The sequence below is a fragment of the Corvus kubaryi genome, unplaced genomic scaffold (assembly GCF_017639235.1).
Source record: "Corvus kubaryi isolate FWS band 111438036 unplaced genomic scaffold, C.kubaryi_AGA036_p1.0 37334, whole genome shotgun sequence".
In the NCBI taxonomy this organism is placed as follows: domain Eukaryota; kingdom Metazoa; phylum Chordata; class Aves; order Passeriformes; family Corvidae; genus Corvus; species Corvus kubaryi.
The window spans coordinates 25,134,829-25,148,864 of NW_024581108.1; the positions used below are offsets into that span (position 1 = coordinate 25,134,829).

At 52.0% G+C, this 14,036-nt stretch overlaps 1 protein-coding gene across 1 annotated transcript in view; it reads right to left on the minus strand.

Annotated features, from left to right (window-relative positions):
* Positions 1 to 13,914, minus strand: part of WLS (Wnt ligand secretion mediator) — a 25,795-nt gene extending 11,881 nt beyond the window's left edge. The window contains exons 1-2 of the mRNA XM_042030977.1: positions 13,731 to 13,914; positions 2,277 to 2,549 (exon numbers count right to left, since the gene is read on the minus strand). Coding sequence (XP_041886911.1) covers positions 2,277 to 2,549; positions 13,731 to 13,836 — 379 coding nt within the window. The 5' untranslated portion in view covers positions 13,837 to 13,914. The remainder of the gene's footprint in view (positions 1 to 2,276; positions 2,550 to 13,730) is intronic.
* Positions 13,915 to 14,036: the final 122 nt, after the last annotated feature.

Here is a 14,036-nt window from a genome sequence, read left to right on the forward strand (position 1 = left end):
CTGGATGAGGAGAGCTGACACAGGACTGGATGAGGAGAGCTGACCCGGGACTGGATGAGGAGAGCTGACCCAGGGTCTGACTGCTGCTCTCTGGAGATGAGGAGTCAGCCATGAGTCACAGACACCTCCCAACAGGCCCAGCCAGGCTGGCCCTGCCCCTGAGCTTCCCTGTCCCAGGAGGGCTGCCGCATCCTGGAAAAACCAAACTCAGGTTTACTCTGTGCGTTGGCCTTGCTTAGGGATTGCAGGGGAAGAGGACAACCAAGGGCCTTCGAGGAAAAAGCAGGAGACAGTTTGATGTGGCTCAGCAACATCCCTGGTGAAGGCCAAGGGGAACTGGCAGAGCCCAGGACCCTGCACAGCACCTTGGGACCCTGGGGTGGAGCTGCAGGAGCCAGGAGAGCAGGATGTGCCCCAGGCAGCAGCTCCTTCAGGAGGATAAAGCCTGTGCAGCTCCCAGCAGTGCTGCTTTCCTGGATGATCCGAGGTAGTTCCAAGACAGTTTTTAGGACAGTGACCGGAGGCTTCAGCAGCTGCAGTGCCCTCCAGGAGTGGCCCTGGTTTGGGACCAGCCCCTGCTGGAATCGACCACAGCAGGAGGAGGCCTAGAGGGCTCAGAGCCCCAGAGGGAAGAAACTTGAATTGTTGCTTTAAAAGAAGAAATGAGGTTATTTCACATCCTTATCACTGCCCCTTTAGAGGAGGTGATCCCAATCACCTGATCAATGAGGCCCTTTCATTTAACAGCAGGGGACAGACCCACACATGCAATTAGTTCAGCTTAACAAGTCTTCTGTTTATTTCCTTAAGAGCTGTTATAACACAATCTAGCAAGCAATAAATGTGTTACTAGTTCCTAAGATTTCACACTTAATTTACATCTGCCTTCAGCTTGGCACAAAGTGTTGGAAAATCCCAAAACCTTCTTTTTATTACCCAGGGGGTGGCCCAAGATGAGCTTTTCTGCTTTGAGATCTGAAAAAAACCTCCCACCTTCGCAGGACTCAGTCTCTGAAGGGCACAAAACTGAAGCACAGGCTCTGCTCTTGCAGCAGAAATACTGCCAGGAGCTGGTTTAGCATTCCAGCAGCCTGCTCCAAGTGCTCAGCCAGCTCCTGACTCCAGCACGGTGGTTCAACTTGAAAATCCCTGGAATAAAGAGCTGTTTCCCTAATGCAATCATCTATCCAAGTGTAAGGAGGTGAGACCTTAATAAAGGCACAAAACTTGTCTCTCTGTATTTCAGAGATAATTACAGGGATAGGAACACAGGTGAAAGCTTTCTACAATCTCATTTCTAACCTATCTGAATGATAATGCATTAAATAATCCCTGCTCCATCTCTGCAAGTGCTCAAGGTTGGGCAGGGCTTGGAGCAACCTGGGACAGTGGAAGGTGTCCCTGCTCATGGCAGGGGTGGCACTGGAGCTCTGAGGTCCTTCCCAACCCAAACCAGTCTGGGATTCTGGGATAAATAGCTGGAGGAACAGTTCCATGCTGAGCAGGAAGAGCGTCAAGGACACAAAGCTGGCTAAAAAAGCTCCTAACCCTGACTAACTCCCTGAACTGATCCCACTCCACAGATCCCTGAACATGGAGCCAGCCCAACAGCCAGGCTGGAGCCAGGGCAGGAGCTGCACACACCCCAGCTCAACCAGTCTGGAAAGCAAATTGTTTATTCACTGTAGCTTATAGTTAGAGAGGGATTTTCCCCAAACACTTTAAAACATGCACACACATGGACAACTTCTGTTCCAGGGAGGGCCAGAGCAGTCCTGCCCTTGCTGCTCTCAACATAGTTTCGCAGGTTTTTTTGCAGCATTATTTTTGAGTTTGGGTGGGCTTTTTGCATTTTGGGGGTTTTTTTGTATATTTATTTAGTATTTATATAATAGCTTCAAACTGAAAGACGGGAAATTTAAGTTAGATATGGGGAAGGAATTGTTCCCTGGGAGGGTGGGCAGGCCCTGGCACAGGGTGCCCAGAGCAGCTGGGGCTGCCCCTGGATCCCTGGAACTGTCAAATGGTCAGGCTGGATGGGCCTGGGACAGTGGAAGGTGTCCCTGCTCATGGCAGGAAGGAACAGGACGGGCTTTGAGGTCCCTCCCAACCCAAACCATTCCAGGATCACCAATTCCCAGGTTCAGAACACGCTCCAGCACCACCTCACTGTGCGTGGCACCCACACAGCTCACGGCCCAAGGTAAGAACCCCTTTAGAGGAGGCACACTGGGACATGAGAGCCAGGCAGCACCTCCGGGGTGCCAGTCACTTACTGAGGTCGTTGTCCATCTTGAAGGCGATGTCCAGCTGCATGATGAAGAGCATGAACTGGAACCAGGGGCTCATCTCCTTTCTGGGCAGCGGGATGTGCACGGCGAACACGATGTCGTTGGCCTCAATCTGCCGGCTCACGGCCTCGTCGAAGTCCTTGAGCTTCTTGCAGTGGTTGGGTCCCCAGGGCATCAGCCACTTGGTTTTGTGGTGGTTCTTCCTCACATCAATGCACTTCACTGACATGTAGGGAACAGCTGTCGTGGGGCTGGGAGCTGGGAATGCAAGAGAACCACATTTGTAGCATCTTCAGACATCTGATACAGTGGTTTCCCCAGCAAAACTCGCAGCTCCCCACTCGACTCTTTGAAGGCGATTTAAAACAAATGCACCCAGTGCTGCTCCTTCACAGCTCTTTGATCTCACAGTCAAGTAATTAAGTTTATTACATCCACAGATGTATTACTGACTTTGTAGTGGGATCAAATTAGGATTAATTGAAGAGCTGGGATCTGCTGGTTCGGTCTCAGTCACACAAAATCATCCTGATTTACTGAAATCTTTTCCTTCCTCTGTGCTCACTCAAGCAAATCCACGCAGAAAGCATGTGCCCAGAGAAACCTGGATGGATAAACTAATCTCAGACCTCGTGGTCCAGCAGGGCAGGGCAGGATTTACCCAGGGGATTTGCACCATGCAAGGCCACACATCTCCTTGGGCAGGAAGGTTTCCTCCAGAGCAGTGAGTGGGATGGGAAATGAGACTGCAGAAGGTGATTTTCATGTTGTCACTACCCTCATTCTGACAGATAATCCAGGACTTTCCTTCCAGATCACAGCCCCCCCCCCAAACCTCCAGCAGCAATAACACCACCCCACAAACTTCCAACATTCCAACGAGGAAAACAACCCCAGAGTGAGTTTCACCCTCCCGCTGCCCCCAGCCCCGTACTGCTACACCCAGATGATTCAGCCCTGGCTCCCTTGTAATTTGGGCACAGCAGGATCATCACAGCAGCTCTGGAGCTGTTTGGGATGGCAGCCAGGAACCCTGTGGAGCACCTTCCCCAGCGTGCCACCTCGGCACAGGGTGACATCCACACAGCTTCCCACGGGCAGGGAGAGGTGACTCAACGCCAGGCGGGAGGAAGTTACTCAAAAGCCAAATGTTTATAAACTGCATTTTTTCCATTTTTTCACAGCACTGAGTTTCTTCCAGCTCCAAAGGCACAGGGGTGCCAGGATAAGGGTGGGCTCCAGGGATTGGCATCAGCAATGGCAGTGCTGGGTTAATGGTTGGACTCCCTGACTTTAGAGGGCTTTTCCAGCTGAAAGGATTCCATGAGTACTCCCAGATTCATTCATCTCAACCCACATGTGCTTGGTGGATCCGTTGCACTGCCACATCCCAAACCCTCGCTGCATACAGCCGTCCCCCGGGAATGACACAACACTTGGAGGTTAAAGCAACCCCAAAACCAAACAAGTTCTTGATATCAGAATCAGGGAGTGTTCTGAGCGGGAAGGGAAGCACAAGGATCAGAGTCCAACCCCTGCCCTGCCCAGACCCCCCAGCACCCCCACCCTGGGCATCCCTGGCAGCGCTGTCCAAACGCTCCTGGAGCTCCGGCAGCCTCGGGGCCGTGCCCATTCCCTGGGGAGCCTGGGCAGTGCCCAGCAGCCTCTGGGGGAAGAACCTTTCCCAATATCCACCCTAAATACTGCAGCAAGAAACAGCAAAGTAGAATAAAACGAAGCATTCAACAAACAAACACAAATGAAGCTGCAAGTCGAGGGTTACAGAACGCTCATGACGTGCCCATAGTGCATAAAACACTACAATAAATATTGATTCCTCCACCATGCCTCGATGCAGAGCCCAGTAACCACAGCTAAAACTGCGGCTGGAAGGAAATATCGGGAATATTGCTGTGAAATAAGCCAGGCATTTCAGCCGAGCTCTCTGAGCTCTTTAACTCCAACAGATTCTGGGTGATTTCGAAGGCATTTCTGAATTAAGAGACATCGTTCCCTCTACAGAGAAGCCGAATGTTTCTTGCTTTGATGCAACTCATTATAGCCATAAATACATGTTTTCATCACTGCCTGATTATGATTTTAAACACTTGGCATGCTCCCTGCAGCCTCCCCTCTGCCAAAGTTACAGCTTTGAGGAGCATGAGACAATTACTATACATATTCCTCGTCGGGAATCGCGCACCAAACAAACGTCGGCACTTGGCTTCCATTACTGATTTGGCTCCTGGCCCATTAAATCCAAGTGAGTGTTGAACCAAGTGGAAAAAAAATGCTTTGTGGAGCTGCAGCCAAGTCAGCCAACAGCATTACAAAGTGCTATGCAAAACAAAGCTCACACCGAGGGATTGGAGCTGTGCTGTGGTGCCAAGGGCTGCTCCCAGCCCCGCTGCTCCCAGCCCCCCTGCCCCAGCCCTGCTGCCCCCAGCCCCACCACCCCCAGTCTGGGGGATGCAGCAGCTCCATGGATTCCAGGATCTCTGTCAGCCTGTAAATAATTGAACAGCTCTGTGTGCATAACACGCTGGATCAGCCTCGTGCTCCGGGCTGCTCCTGCCGTGAGAACTGCAGGAATGCAGGTACCACTTGCAGTAAGAGGAGCAGGGCTTCCAGAGGAAGGTTTGGCAGAAGCCACTTGGAGTGCAGCTCTCTGGGAGCCAGCTCAGGCAGGAGCACCCAGGAAGGGGTCCTGGCCCCAGGGGCTGGCACAGCCACGAGGCAGAGACCCCTCGTGCCAGGGGGTTGGACACCAGCAGTGCCAAATGCCAAGGGCAGGAGGTGCTGGAGCTGCCAGCACTGCCACAGGATCACAGACTGGTTTGGGTTGAAAATGACCTTAAAGTTTGTCTCATCCAACCCCCTGCCACGGACAGGGACACCTTCCACTGTCCCAGGCTGCTCCAAGTCCTGTCCAGCCTGGCCTTGGGCACTGCCAGGGATCCAGGGGCAGCCCCAGCTGCTCTGGGCACCCTGTGTCAGGGCCTCCCCACCTTCCCAGGGAACAATTCCTTCCCAATATCTATCCTAAACTTCCCTTCTGCCTCTGCATCTCCTCCAGCAGGGCCTCTGGAGGTGCCCAGCTCACTGCAGAAATCCCAAGTGTATCCCAGATTACAGGGGCAGAGCAGATCCTGCTGCTCCCTGTGATGGTTTTAGCCAGCAAATACTTGGAAAGCCGGACACCTTCACCAGTGCGGCCACCACTGCCCAGGGAGGGCTTCCCATGGACTGCCAGGGCCACCTCAGCCATGTGTCACTGACTGAAACAATCCTGCATGGAATTCCATCCTTTCCATTCAGCCAGGAGGTCAGGGCAGGGTGCTCAGGGCCTGATCCCACCAGGGCAGCAGGAAATAAGATTCAAGGGGCTTCACTCAGGAGCTAGTCCTCAAAGAAAAAAAAAAATACACTGCTTTTCTGGTTTTATACTTAAATCTTTAGGTAAAAAAAATTACTGAGACGAGTGAACTCAATTTTTAGCATTTTTGGGGGGGGGATGTTATGTACACCCAGTTTCAGGCAAGAGCCACCATCACTCAGTATTTTAATTTCAATATATTAAGCAGATCTTCAAAAAGCTTCTGTGATGAAGCCTCAATCACCTCCTTCCTCCTGCACACAAGTTCCAGGATTTCCATCCCCTCTGAGTCCTCCACCAGCCCGCACCTTGGGAAACACATCCTGCACCTTCTCATCCCAGCACCTCCAGCACTCCCATTAACCACCGACCCTTGCTCCAGCACCATAAACAAGCCCTTTGGAAACTCTCAATTGCATTGTGTCCACATTGATTAAAGCCTGAATCCCCCTGACCTCGGGGGGATTTAACTTCTCCCGGCACCGGGAGCATTCTGCTTTTCTACTCAATTACCCCCTTCGGAGCCAGCCAGCACTTCCCAGCGAGCACACACAAAGGGCTTCTGCTTCATTACCCTAAGCGACTGCAGGGTAGGAATAAACAAGCTAATTTATCATGGACAGACCCAGCTTTTCCAACTGGAACAGCCAGAACCTGAATAACACCGTATATACACTCAGGATTATAAATATGTCTTTATTGCAGCATGGATTTTTCTTTTCTGCCTCCTTCTTCCCTGACCTCGATGCCACCAGTTTAATATATTTGAGTGACACAGAGCCTTTTAATTACTGTTTCTTTCATAGTTCTTATTTCACAAAGCTTTTTGGAACATTGCAGCAGCTTTTATACACAGAATAACTATATTTAAAGAAGCCCACTGCCTACGGGAAGCCCACTCCCCCTTGGGAAACGTTTTTCTTTCTTATATTTGACTTCAAGCTTTATCCAGACCAAAATCCTTTAAAGCCCCATATTTCTGTCATCTCCAAGATATTTTTTTCAGTACTACAGGTTTCTCTTTTTTGTTTCAGACCATTAAAGTGAGCCTGTCCAAACCATCAAACCCAAGCTTGTTGGATCAGAACAGAAATATTGTGGCTGCCCCTGGATCCCTGGAAGTGTCCATGGCCAGGCTGGACGGAGCTGGGAGCAGCTTGGGATAGTGGAAGTGTCCCTGCCCATGGCAGGGGTGGGATAAGATGGGATTTCAGGTCCATCCAACCCAAACCATGCTGGGATTCTGTGACTCTACAACCACCCAGTCACATATTCCTGGGCACTCTCACATCCCAAGGGTTGTGTTTTTCCTCGAGGTTTGTTCTCCAGTGTTACTTTTGCAACCTTGCTACCAGCAAAGCCTCTTGAAAGCAGCACAAACTGGAGGTTTTTCCCGATAAATCAGTTTCCAAGGAGCTGCAGGAGCAGCCGTGCCCAGAGCCCTTAGAACTGAGGGAACAGGGGATTCCCAGCTCCCTGATAAGCAGCCAAAGGGCTCCTGGGGAACAGAGATAAAGAATTATTCCCTCAGCCCCAGGCAAGTCACAAAGCAGGGAAATCTTATGAGGCACAACTTGCTGGGAGAACTAAATGAATGATCTCCATAATTCACATCCATATTCAACAGCAGCAACGAATGCAAATGAGGTGAGCACGAGCAGAGCTCCCTAAATGCAGCAATGGATATTCAAAAATGTTTTATTTAAAAGAAGAAAGAAAGAAAGAAAAAAAAAAAAAAAAAAAAAAAAGAGGTAGAACAGCTTTACTGATTGCCACACAGAGCCTGATCTTCTTCCAAGTCAGTTTTCCAATGGGATGAGATGCATTTCCTGCAACGCCCAGCCAAGGTATGAAATCCCTGCACACAGATCCGAAAGAGCAGGAGAAGCTGTTGTTATCCAGCAGCTTTTCTCCTGAGCCTGACACTCCCCAAGATAAGATACCTTGGAAACTGCCCGTGCTCAGATATGTGAGGAATTTCATCTCCATGTGAATGGGCTGGTCCAGGCCCTTCCCCACTGGACACCTTGAGCCCTTCAAAGGCTTTCCCAGGCTATCAGGGAGTTACAGCCTGACTTCAAAGGCCGTAAGTGTTATTTACCAAGGAAAAGGCTTCCTGTGTAATGGCTTTCCCTCACAAAGGGCAGGGAGGCAGCAGGACCACTGCTTGGGAAGTGCTCAGGTCACATTTAAATCGACAGAACAGGGGAGCAGCAGGAGGACTGAACTTGTCACCTGAGCTCTCCCAAGTTTGCATTTGGAAGCGATGCAGCTGTGAAAAGAGAAAAACCCAGCACCTCAGAGGATTCCCAGCTCCTCAGGCCCCAGCACTGACATTCCTGCCTGGGAACTCTCAATTTCTGGCACTTTTGCCCATTCAGCTACAGTTACAGCTCTTCAAAAGAAGAATTGAGCAGACCTAAACTAAACAGACATGACCTTTCGTGTCTGCTTCTCCTCGGCTCCCAGCGCCTCTGCCAAGGCTGCAGCCCTGCAGGAATGTGTCTATACAGAGGATCCATTGGCATTCATGGCCACGGAGCACCGACCAGCTCCTGGAGAGGCCCTGGATGAAAGGAAGTCAGGCACACAAAAATGTTCTTTGTCCCCAGCCTGAAACACTCTTTCCTATCCATACCTTGGAAATCCGAGCGCCTCCCCTGTCAAAAGATCAGCTCAGCCCGAGGAAGGTAATGAAATCCCAGGAAAGAAAATGAAATCCTGGAAACTCGCGGCTCAGGAGCCAAATCAGACATTTAGATAATGAGCTGGGATTGTGGAGAGCTGCTCAGCCATGGCCACACATGACTCATTATCTCTCCGGGCCAGACACACAAGGAAGTTTGAGCTCCTCCAGTCACAACAATTCTGTTTTTTCCAGCCTAAACCAGGGAAGGGAGCAGTGAACCTGCACCTCCCTAAATCCATCCTCTCAGCCCAGAGGACTCATGTGCTAAATAAATCCCTCCACTTTTCCAATCAGTTAAATTTGTAAAGTGTACGGGTGGGCACTGGACTCCCAGCATTTCCCTGCGTGTGAACCTGCTCTGGATTTGCCTGCAACACAGAGAGTTCTCCTGCATTCCCTGGGCTTGTCTGAACCAAGAATCTATGATCTGGGACAAGGCATCCTTAGAATCACAGAAGTTTGAGTTGGGAAAGGACCTTTAAAGTAACTCACATAAAGTAAGTCAATGAAAATTCCCTTCTGAGAAGTTTTTGAAGCTGGGATGTTGCTGCACAGACATGTGGGGTTATCTTCCTTTAAAAAATACTTTATATGTACAAAAATTTCAGGATGCAAAGGTAACTATAAAGAGACACCAACAGCTTCCCAGAGGGGAAGGTAATTTGTAATCAAAAGCTTTGCTTTCAAAACAACCAAGAGGCATCAAACCCACATAAATCCAGTCAGATTCCATACACACAACTTCCACCCCAGCAGCTGTCGGGAGATGACACCGGTGTGTCCCAGCTCAGCTTTGGCCTGGAGCAGTTGTGGTGACCTCCACTGGAACATCCCAGTCAAAATTCCCAGTAACAGGCACAGCCAGATGGATGCTGCAGCTGGTCCAGCTGTGGGAATCATGGAATTGTTTAGGGTGGAAAAGCCCTCTTAGGCCAGCGAATCAAACTGTTCCCAGCACTGCCAAGGCCACCCTGACCATGTCCCCAGGGGCTTTTAAATCCCTCCAGGGATGGGGACTCACCCCTGCCCTGGGCAGCTGTGCCAGGGCCGGACAGCCCTTTCCAGGAAGGAATTTCCCCAATATCCACCCTGAGCCTCCCCAGCCCAGCCTGAGGCCGTTCCCTCTCCTCCTGTCCCTGTTCCCTGCCAGCAGAGCCCGACCCCCCCGGCTGCCCCCTCCTGTCAGGGACTTGTGCAGAGCCACAAGGTCCCCCCTGAGCCTCCTTTGCTCCAGCCTGAGCCCCTTCCCAGCTCCCTCAGCCTCTCCTGGGGCTCCAGCCCCTTCCCAGCTCCCTCAGCCTCTCCTGGGGCTCCAGCCCCTTTCCCAGCCCCTTTCCCTGCCCTGGACACGCTCCAGCCCCGCAGGGTCTCTCTTGTCCTGAGGGACCCAACGCTGCAGCCAGGGTTTGGAGGTGTGAGGTTTGTCCTCATGCCTTGTCCAGGGCTCTCACAGCTCCCAGCCTGCACAAGCCTGGTGGCATCCCAGGACAGCCACGCTGGATCCAGAGGAGGCAGAGCAGGCAGGGCTCCTGGGAATGCCGGCATGGCTGTAAATTATCATCAGCCTCATTCCTCACAAACGGTAACAGAAACCATTCCTGGGGATCCCATTCTCCTGTAATACACACATGCCATCATTTACAGCAGATAGTGGAGACAAGGCTGCATTAGGACTAATTTTACGGATCATGTTCTGTCTCCCACTGCTGCATCCCAACTGAACACATCACACACAGCCCAGAAGCGTGACCTTTAAACAAGATGTTTTCCACGAAGGGAGCAGACACCGTGAATTCCATGGGGTCTGAAGTAGTGACAGCCCCACTTTCTGGAACCAACAGTTCATTACCATAGCACAACAAAGAAACAGCTCAATAAAATTCTCTTTTGGGGTGTTTTCTCCCTTTTGAGATTTGCAAAGCTCCCTCCAGGCATGGGGACTCCACCTCTGCCCTGGAGAGCCTGCACCAGCACTGGACAACCTTTTCCATGAAGAAATTTTCCCAAATATTCAGCCTAAAACTCCCCTGGCACAGCTTGAGGCTGTTTCCCCTCATCCTGTCCCTCGTTCCCTGGGAGCAGAGCCTGACCCCCACCTGGCTACCCTCTCCTGCCCTGGGAATGTCTCCCATCCATATGCATCTCATGTTTTGCCAACAGCCAGCTCTGAGCAAATCCCACCTGAGAGCTGATAAGGTTCCCGCTGCTAAATAAAAGAGCTGTTGGAAATGTGGAAATGCATTAAAACTCTGGCATCACACACTGACTGCCTGAAAACGAGCTGGGAACCAGCAGTGGCAGAAACCCCCTGATGTGAGGAAAATCAGCTCTGTGGTGGTTGTATCAGGTACCAACTGCTGCATTTGGGTATTTTGGACTGGCACGAGGGATCTGTTAAAATAGAGCACTTAGTCATTGTTTTGAAACATGACCTAAGTGCCTGCGAGGGGAAAGGCTGGCTTGGCTTTGCAGCCCTGTCCCACTCGTGTACGTATTTTGGGTTGTCTAGACCTGGGCACACCAAAATAACTGGATTTTGGTGTCTGTTGGGTGTGCTGCATCAAACCAGAGCAGGGCCACTGTGTCAGTGCCACCTCTGCTCCCACCCCACCTGGTGTCACCCTTGGGAGCAGCTGTGGGGTGGCACTGGGAGCGCTCCCAGCACGGCTCCGGTCCCTTCGGAACGCCGGCCACCGACCCACTGCCCACCACGAGGGGATTCCTTGCAGGAAACACCACGTGCTTGGGAACAACTAAAGGGGTCGGTCCCAAGCCCCTGGATCAGAGTTTCCAGGGATACAGGGAGCCCAAAACAAGGCAGGGTCCTGGGAAGAGCTGCCTAGCCTCCCAGGCTGTGTGTCACCCTGCCAGATGTTGGGGACCACACCTAGGTTACACACGGAACTTAGTGTTTCACGAGCACCAAATATCCCTGGATTTCCAGCTCCCAGGAGGGCTGGCTGGGAGCTGCTGGCTCAGGGAGGAGCCTCTAGACTCCTTAAATGCATCAGAAGGGGTGAATGGTACAGAGGAAAAACCTGTTTGGATGATCGATTAGAGCAGTTTGATCTGAGGGAAGATCAGAAGTGGGGATTTCTAGGAATTAAAGAACTTTTGGGGCAACACCCCCTAGGACTTGACCACAGACAGAAGATGCATTTACTCCAGCAGTTTGGAGTGACTGAGCTTGCGCAGGAATTCCAGCAGTTTGGAGTGACTGAGCTTGTGCATGGCATTGAACTCAGCCCCAAATCCCTGTCCCTGCTGGCCCCAGCCCATCCAACCTGTCCATGCAGCTTTCCAGCCCCACCTGGGAGACCCATCGTGGATGCCCAGCAGCAGCAGCCAAGAAAGCAGGGCATAAACCAGCTGGAAAACTGAACCAACAGAATTTGAGTTCTTTAATCTCTGAATCCCTACAAAACTGAACAGAAACATTTGTCTTTCCCCTGTAAAGCCAACCATAAGCATCTGTTTGTCACATCTGTCCCCAGATGCCAGCACAAGCGGGGCTTTCTGAGCACACCAGCCTTTGGAACAAGCAACTATTTAAACTTAGTAGCAAGAAACTGCTAGAAAAACCCTTTTAAGATAAAGTCTGGCTTCTCTGCATAGCACAGGCCAAGACATTTTATCTCAGGAATCAGCGGCAGGTTCAGTAACCTGCTCTCGAACCAGCTCTTAAAGAGAAAAAAAAAGGAAGGAAGAAAGCTAATCCTGATAAACTTTGTGTGGTTTCAGGCCTGCAAGAGCAGTAAAACTGGGTTTTAGTCAAGATGTGCCAGTGAATCCCTTGTGATGGAGGTGAGGAAGCTTTCCACAATTATGTTTAATGGAATTTTATGGTTATTAGAAGCTGGTAATTAGAGGGTTCACAAAGGCAAAGCACCAATGGGCACCAGGGACACGGAATTTGCTTCCTGAGGAAGGGTGAGAGCTATTCCTTCAATCCCTCTCAAACAGGGAGAGCATTCCAACTTTATTCTCCCAACGAAGTGCAACAAAGTTTCAGAGTGATGTTGACCCCGATTCTTCCTGAAAACCCCAAGAGCTCGGCACGGACCCTGCCCGGGAGGAAGGGGATGGACCCCGGGGGAGCCGGCCCTGCCCTAGGGATGAGGGATGCCCCCGCAGGGCTGGACAGTCCTTCCCGGACAAAAGGGCAACATTCCCACCCTGGAAATGAAAACCCATCATTCCAAGGAGCCGGCGCAGAACTCAGCTGCTTTCTAGTAAAAAAAAAAAAAAAAAAAAAAAAAAAAAAAAAAAAAAAAAAAAAATTAAAAAAACCCCAGGACTGCCCCAAACTCACTCTCCTCCATCTTCCTCCTTCCATCCCGCAGGGAAAACTCCCCTCGCCGGAGGCAGCCCCCGCCGCAGGGCTGTGTCCCAGTTCCCATATCCCTGCCTTTGGGAATGCTCAGGGATAAATAAACAAAATCTGGGCTTTAAAGTGCCCGGTGCGGAGCTCAGCGTGCGGAGCCGGGGGGGCCCAGAGCCGAGGGGTGTCGGGGAAGGGGATTTAATCCCCCGCTCGCAGCCACGAGGGTTTTCCACGGGCAGGAAAACCCAGGCCAAGCCCACGCGGATTTGAGCTTCTCCTGGAAGAGGATCGGGAATGGGGGGTCCCTCCTGGAGCAGGAGCGGGAGGTGGAAGGGAGGGGGCTCCTCTTGGAAGAGGATCGGGATGTGGAAGGGAAGGGGTCCGTCCTGAGAGAGGCCGGGAGGAGGAAGGGAAGAGCGGCGATCCCTCCTGGAACGGGATCGGGAGGGAGTGGGGAGGTCCCCCGCAGAAACGAGCCCGGACAAAGGGCGAGTCCCCCAAAAAACCTCAGAGCCGGGACCCCCTCTCCCACCAGTCATTCCCCTTTTTCTTTTCTTTTTTTCCCCTAGATTTTTTATTAATATTTTTTTTTTTGTTCTCATTCTGGCAAGGGGCGAGGTTTGCTCCCGCGGCCGAGGCACGGGGAGGTGCAGCGCCAAGAAGGGAGGAAAAATCCTTTTAAAAAAATAAATTATTATTATTTTCTAAGCCAACTTTGAAACGCGAGGCTCCCTGCGCGATCCGTCGCCATACTGAAGCTTTCCCACTTCCCTCTTTCTTTAAGTCCAGGCTGAAACCAGGCCAAAAAAAAAAAAAAAAAAAAAAAAAAAGAGAAAGCAACACAAAAACTTTTCCTTGGCCGGCTCCCCCCGCAGCAGCCGCGGGACGGGCACAAAGGGCCCGGAGCCGGGATCACTTGGCTACAAAAGCGGGTAATGAGATCATGGGAGCGAGTCAGCGATACTGTAACCAGCACTGAACAAGCGGGCAGCAGCGGGAGGAGGAGGAGGAGGAGGAGGAGGAGGAAGGCAAGCGGCCCCCGGCACTCACCGATGAGCCCTCCCACCAGGAAGGCGATGACTTGGAACACGAGCAGGATGCCCCCGACGATGCAGAGCTTGCGGGTGCTCATGTTCTCGATGATGGCCCCGGCCATGCTGGCGGGGCTGCGCGGGCCGGGGCGCTGCGGACGGAGCGGGGGCCGCGGGCAGCGGGCGGGCCCCGCTCGCCGCCCCAGCCGTGATTGTGCCGCTCCCGCCGCCCGCGGCCGCTTTAACCGGGCAGCCACACGTGACCGCCGCCCCTCCCCGCGCCCCGCCCGGGCCGCGCCGGCAGCGGGAGCGGCAGCGGGATCGG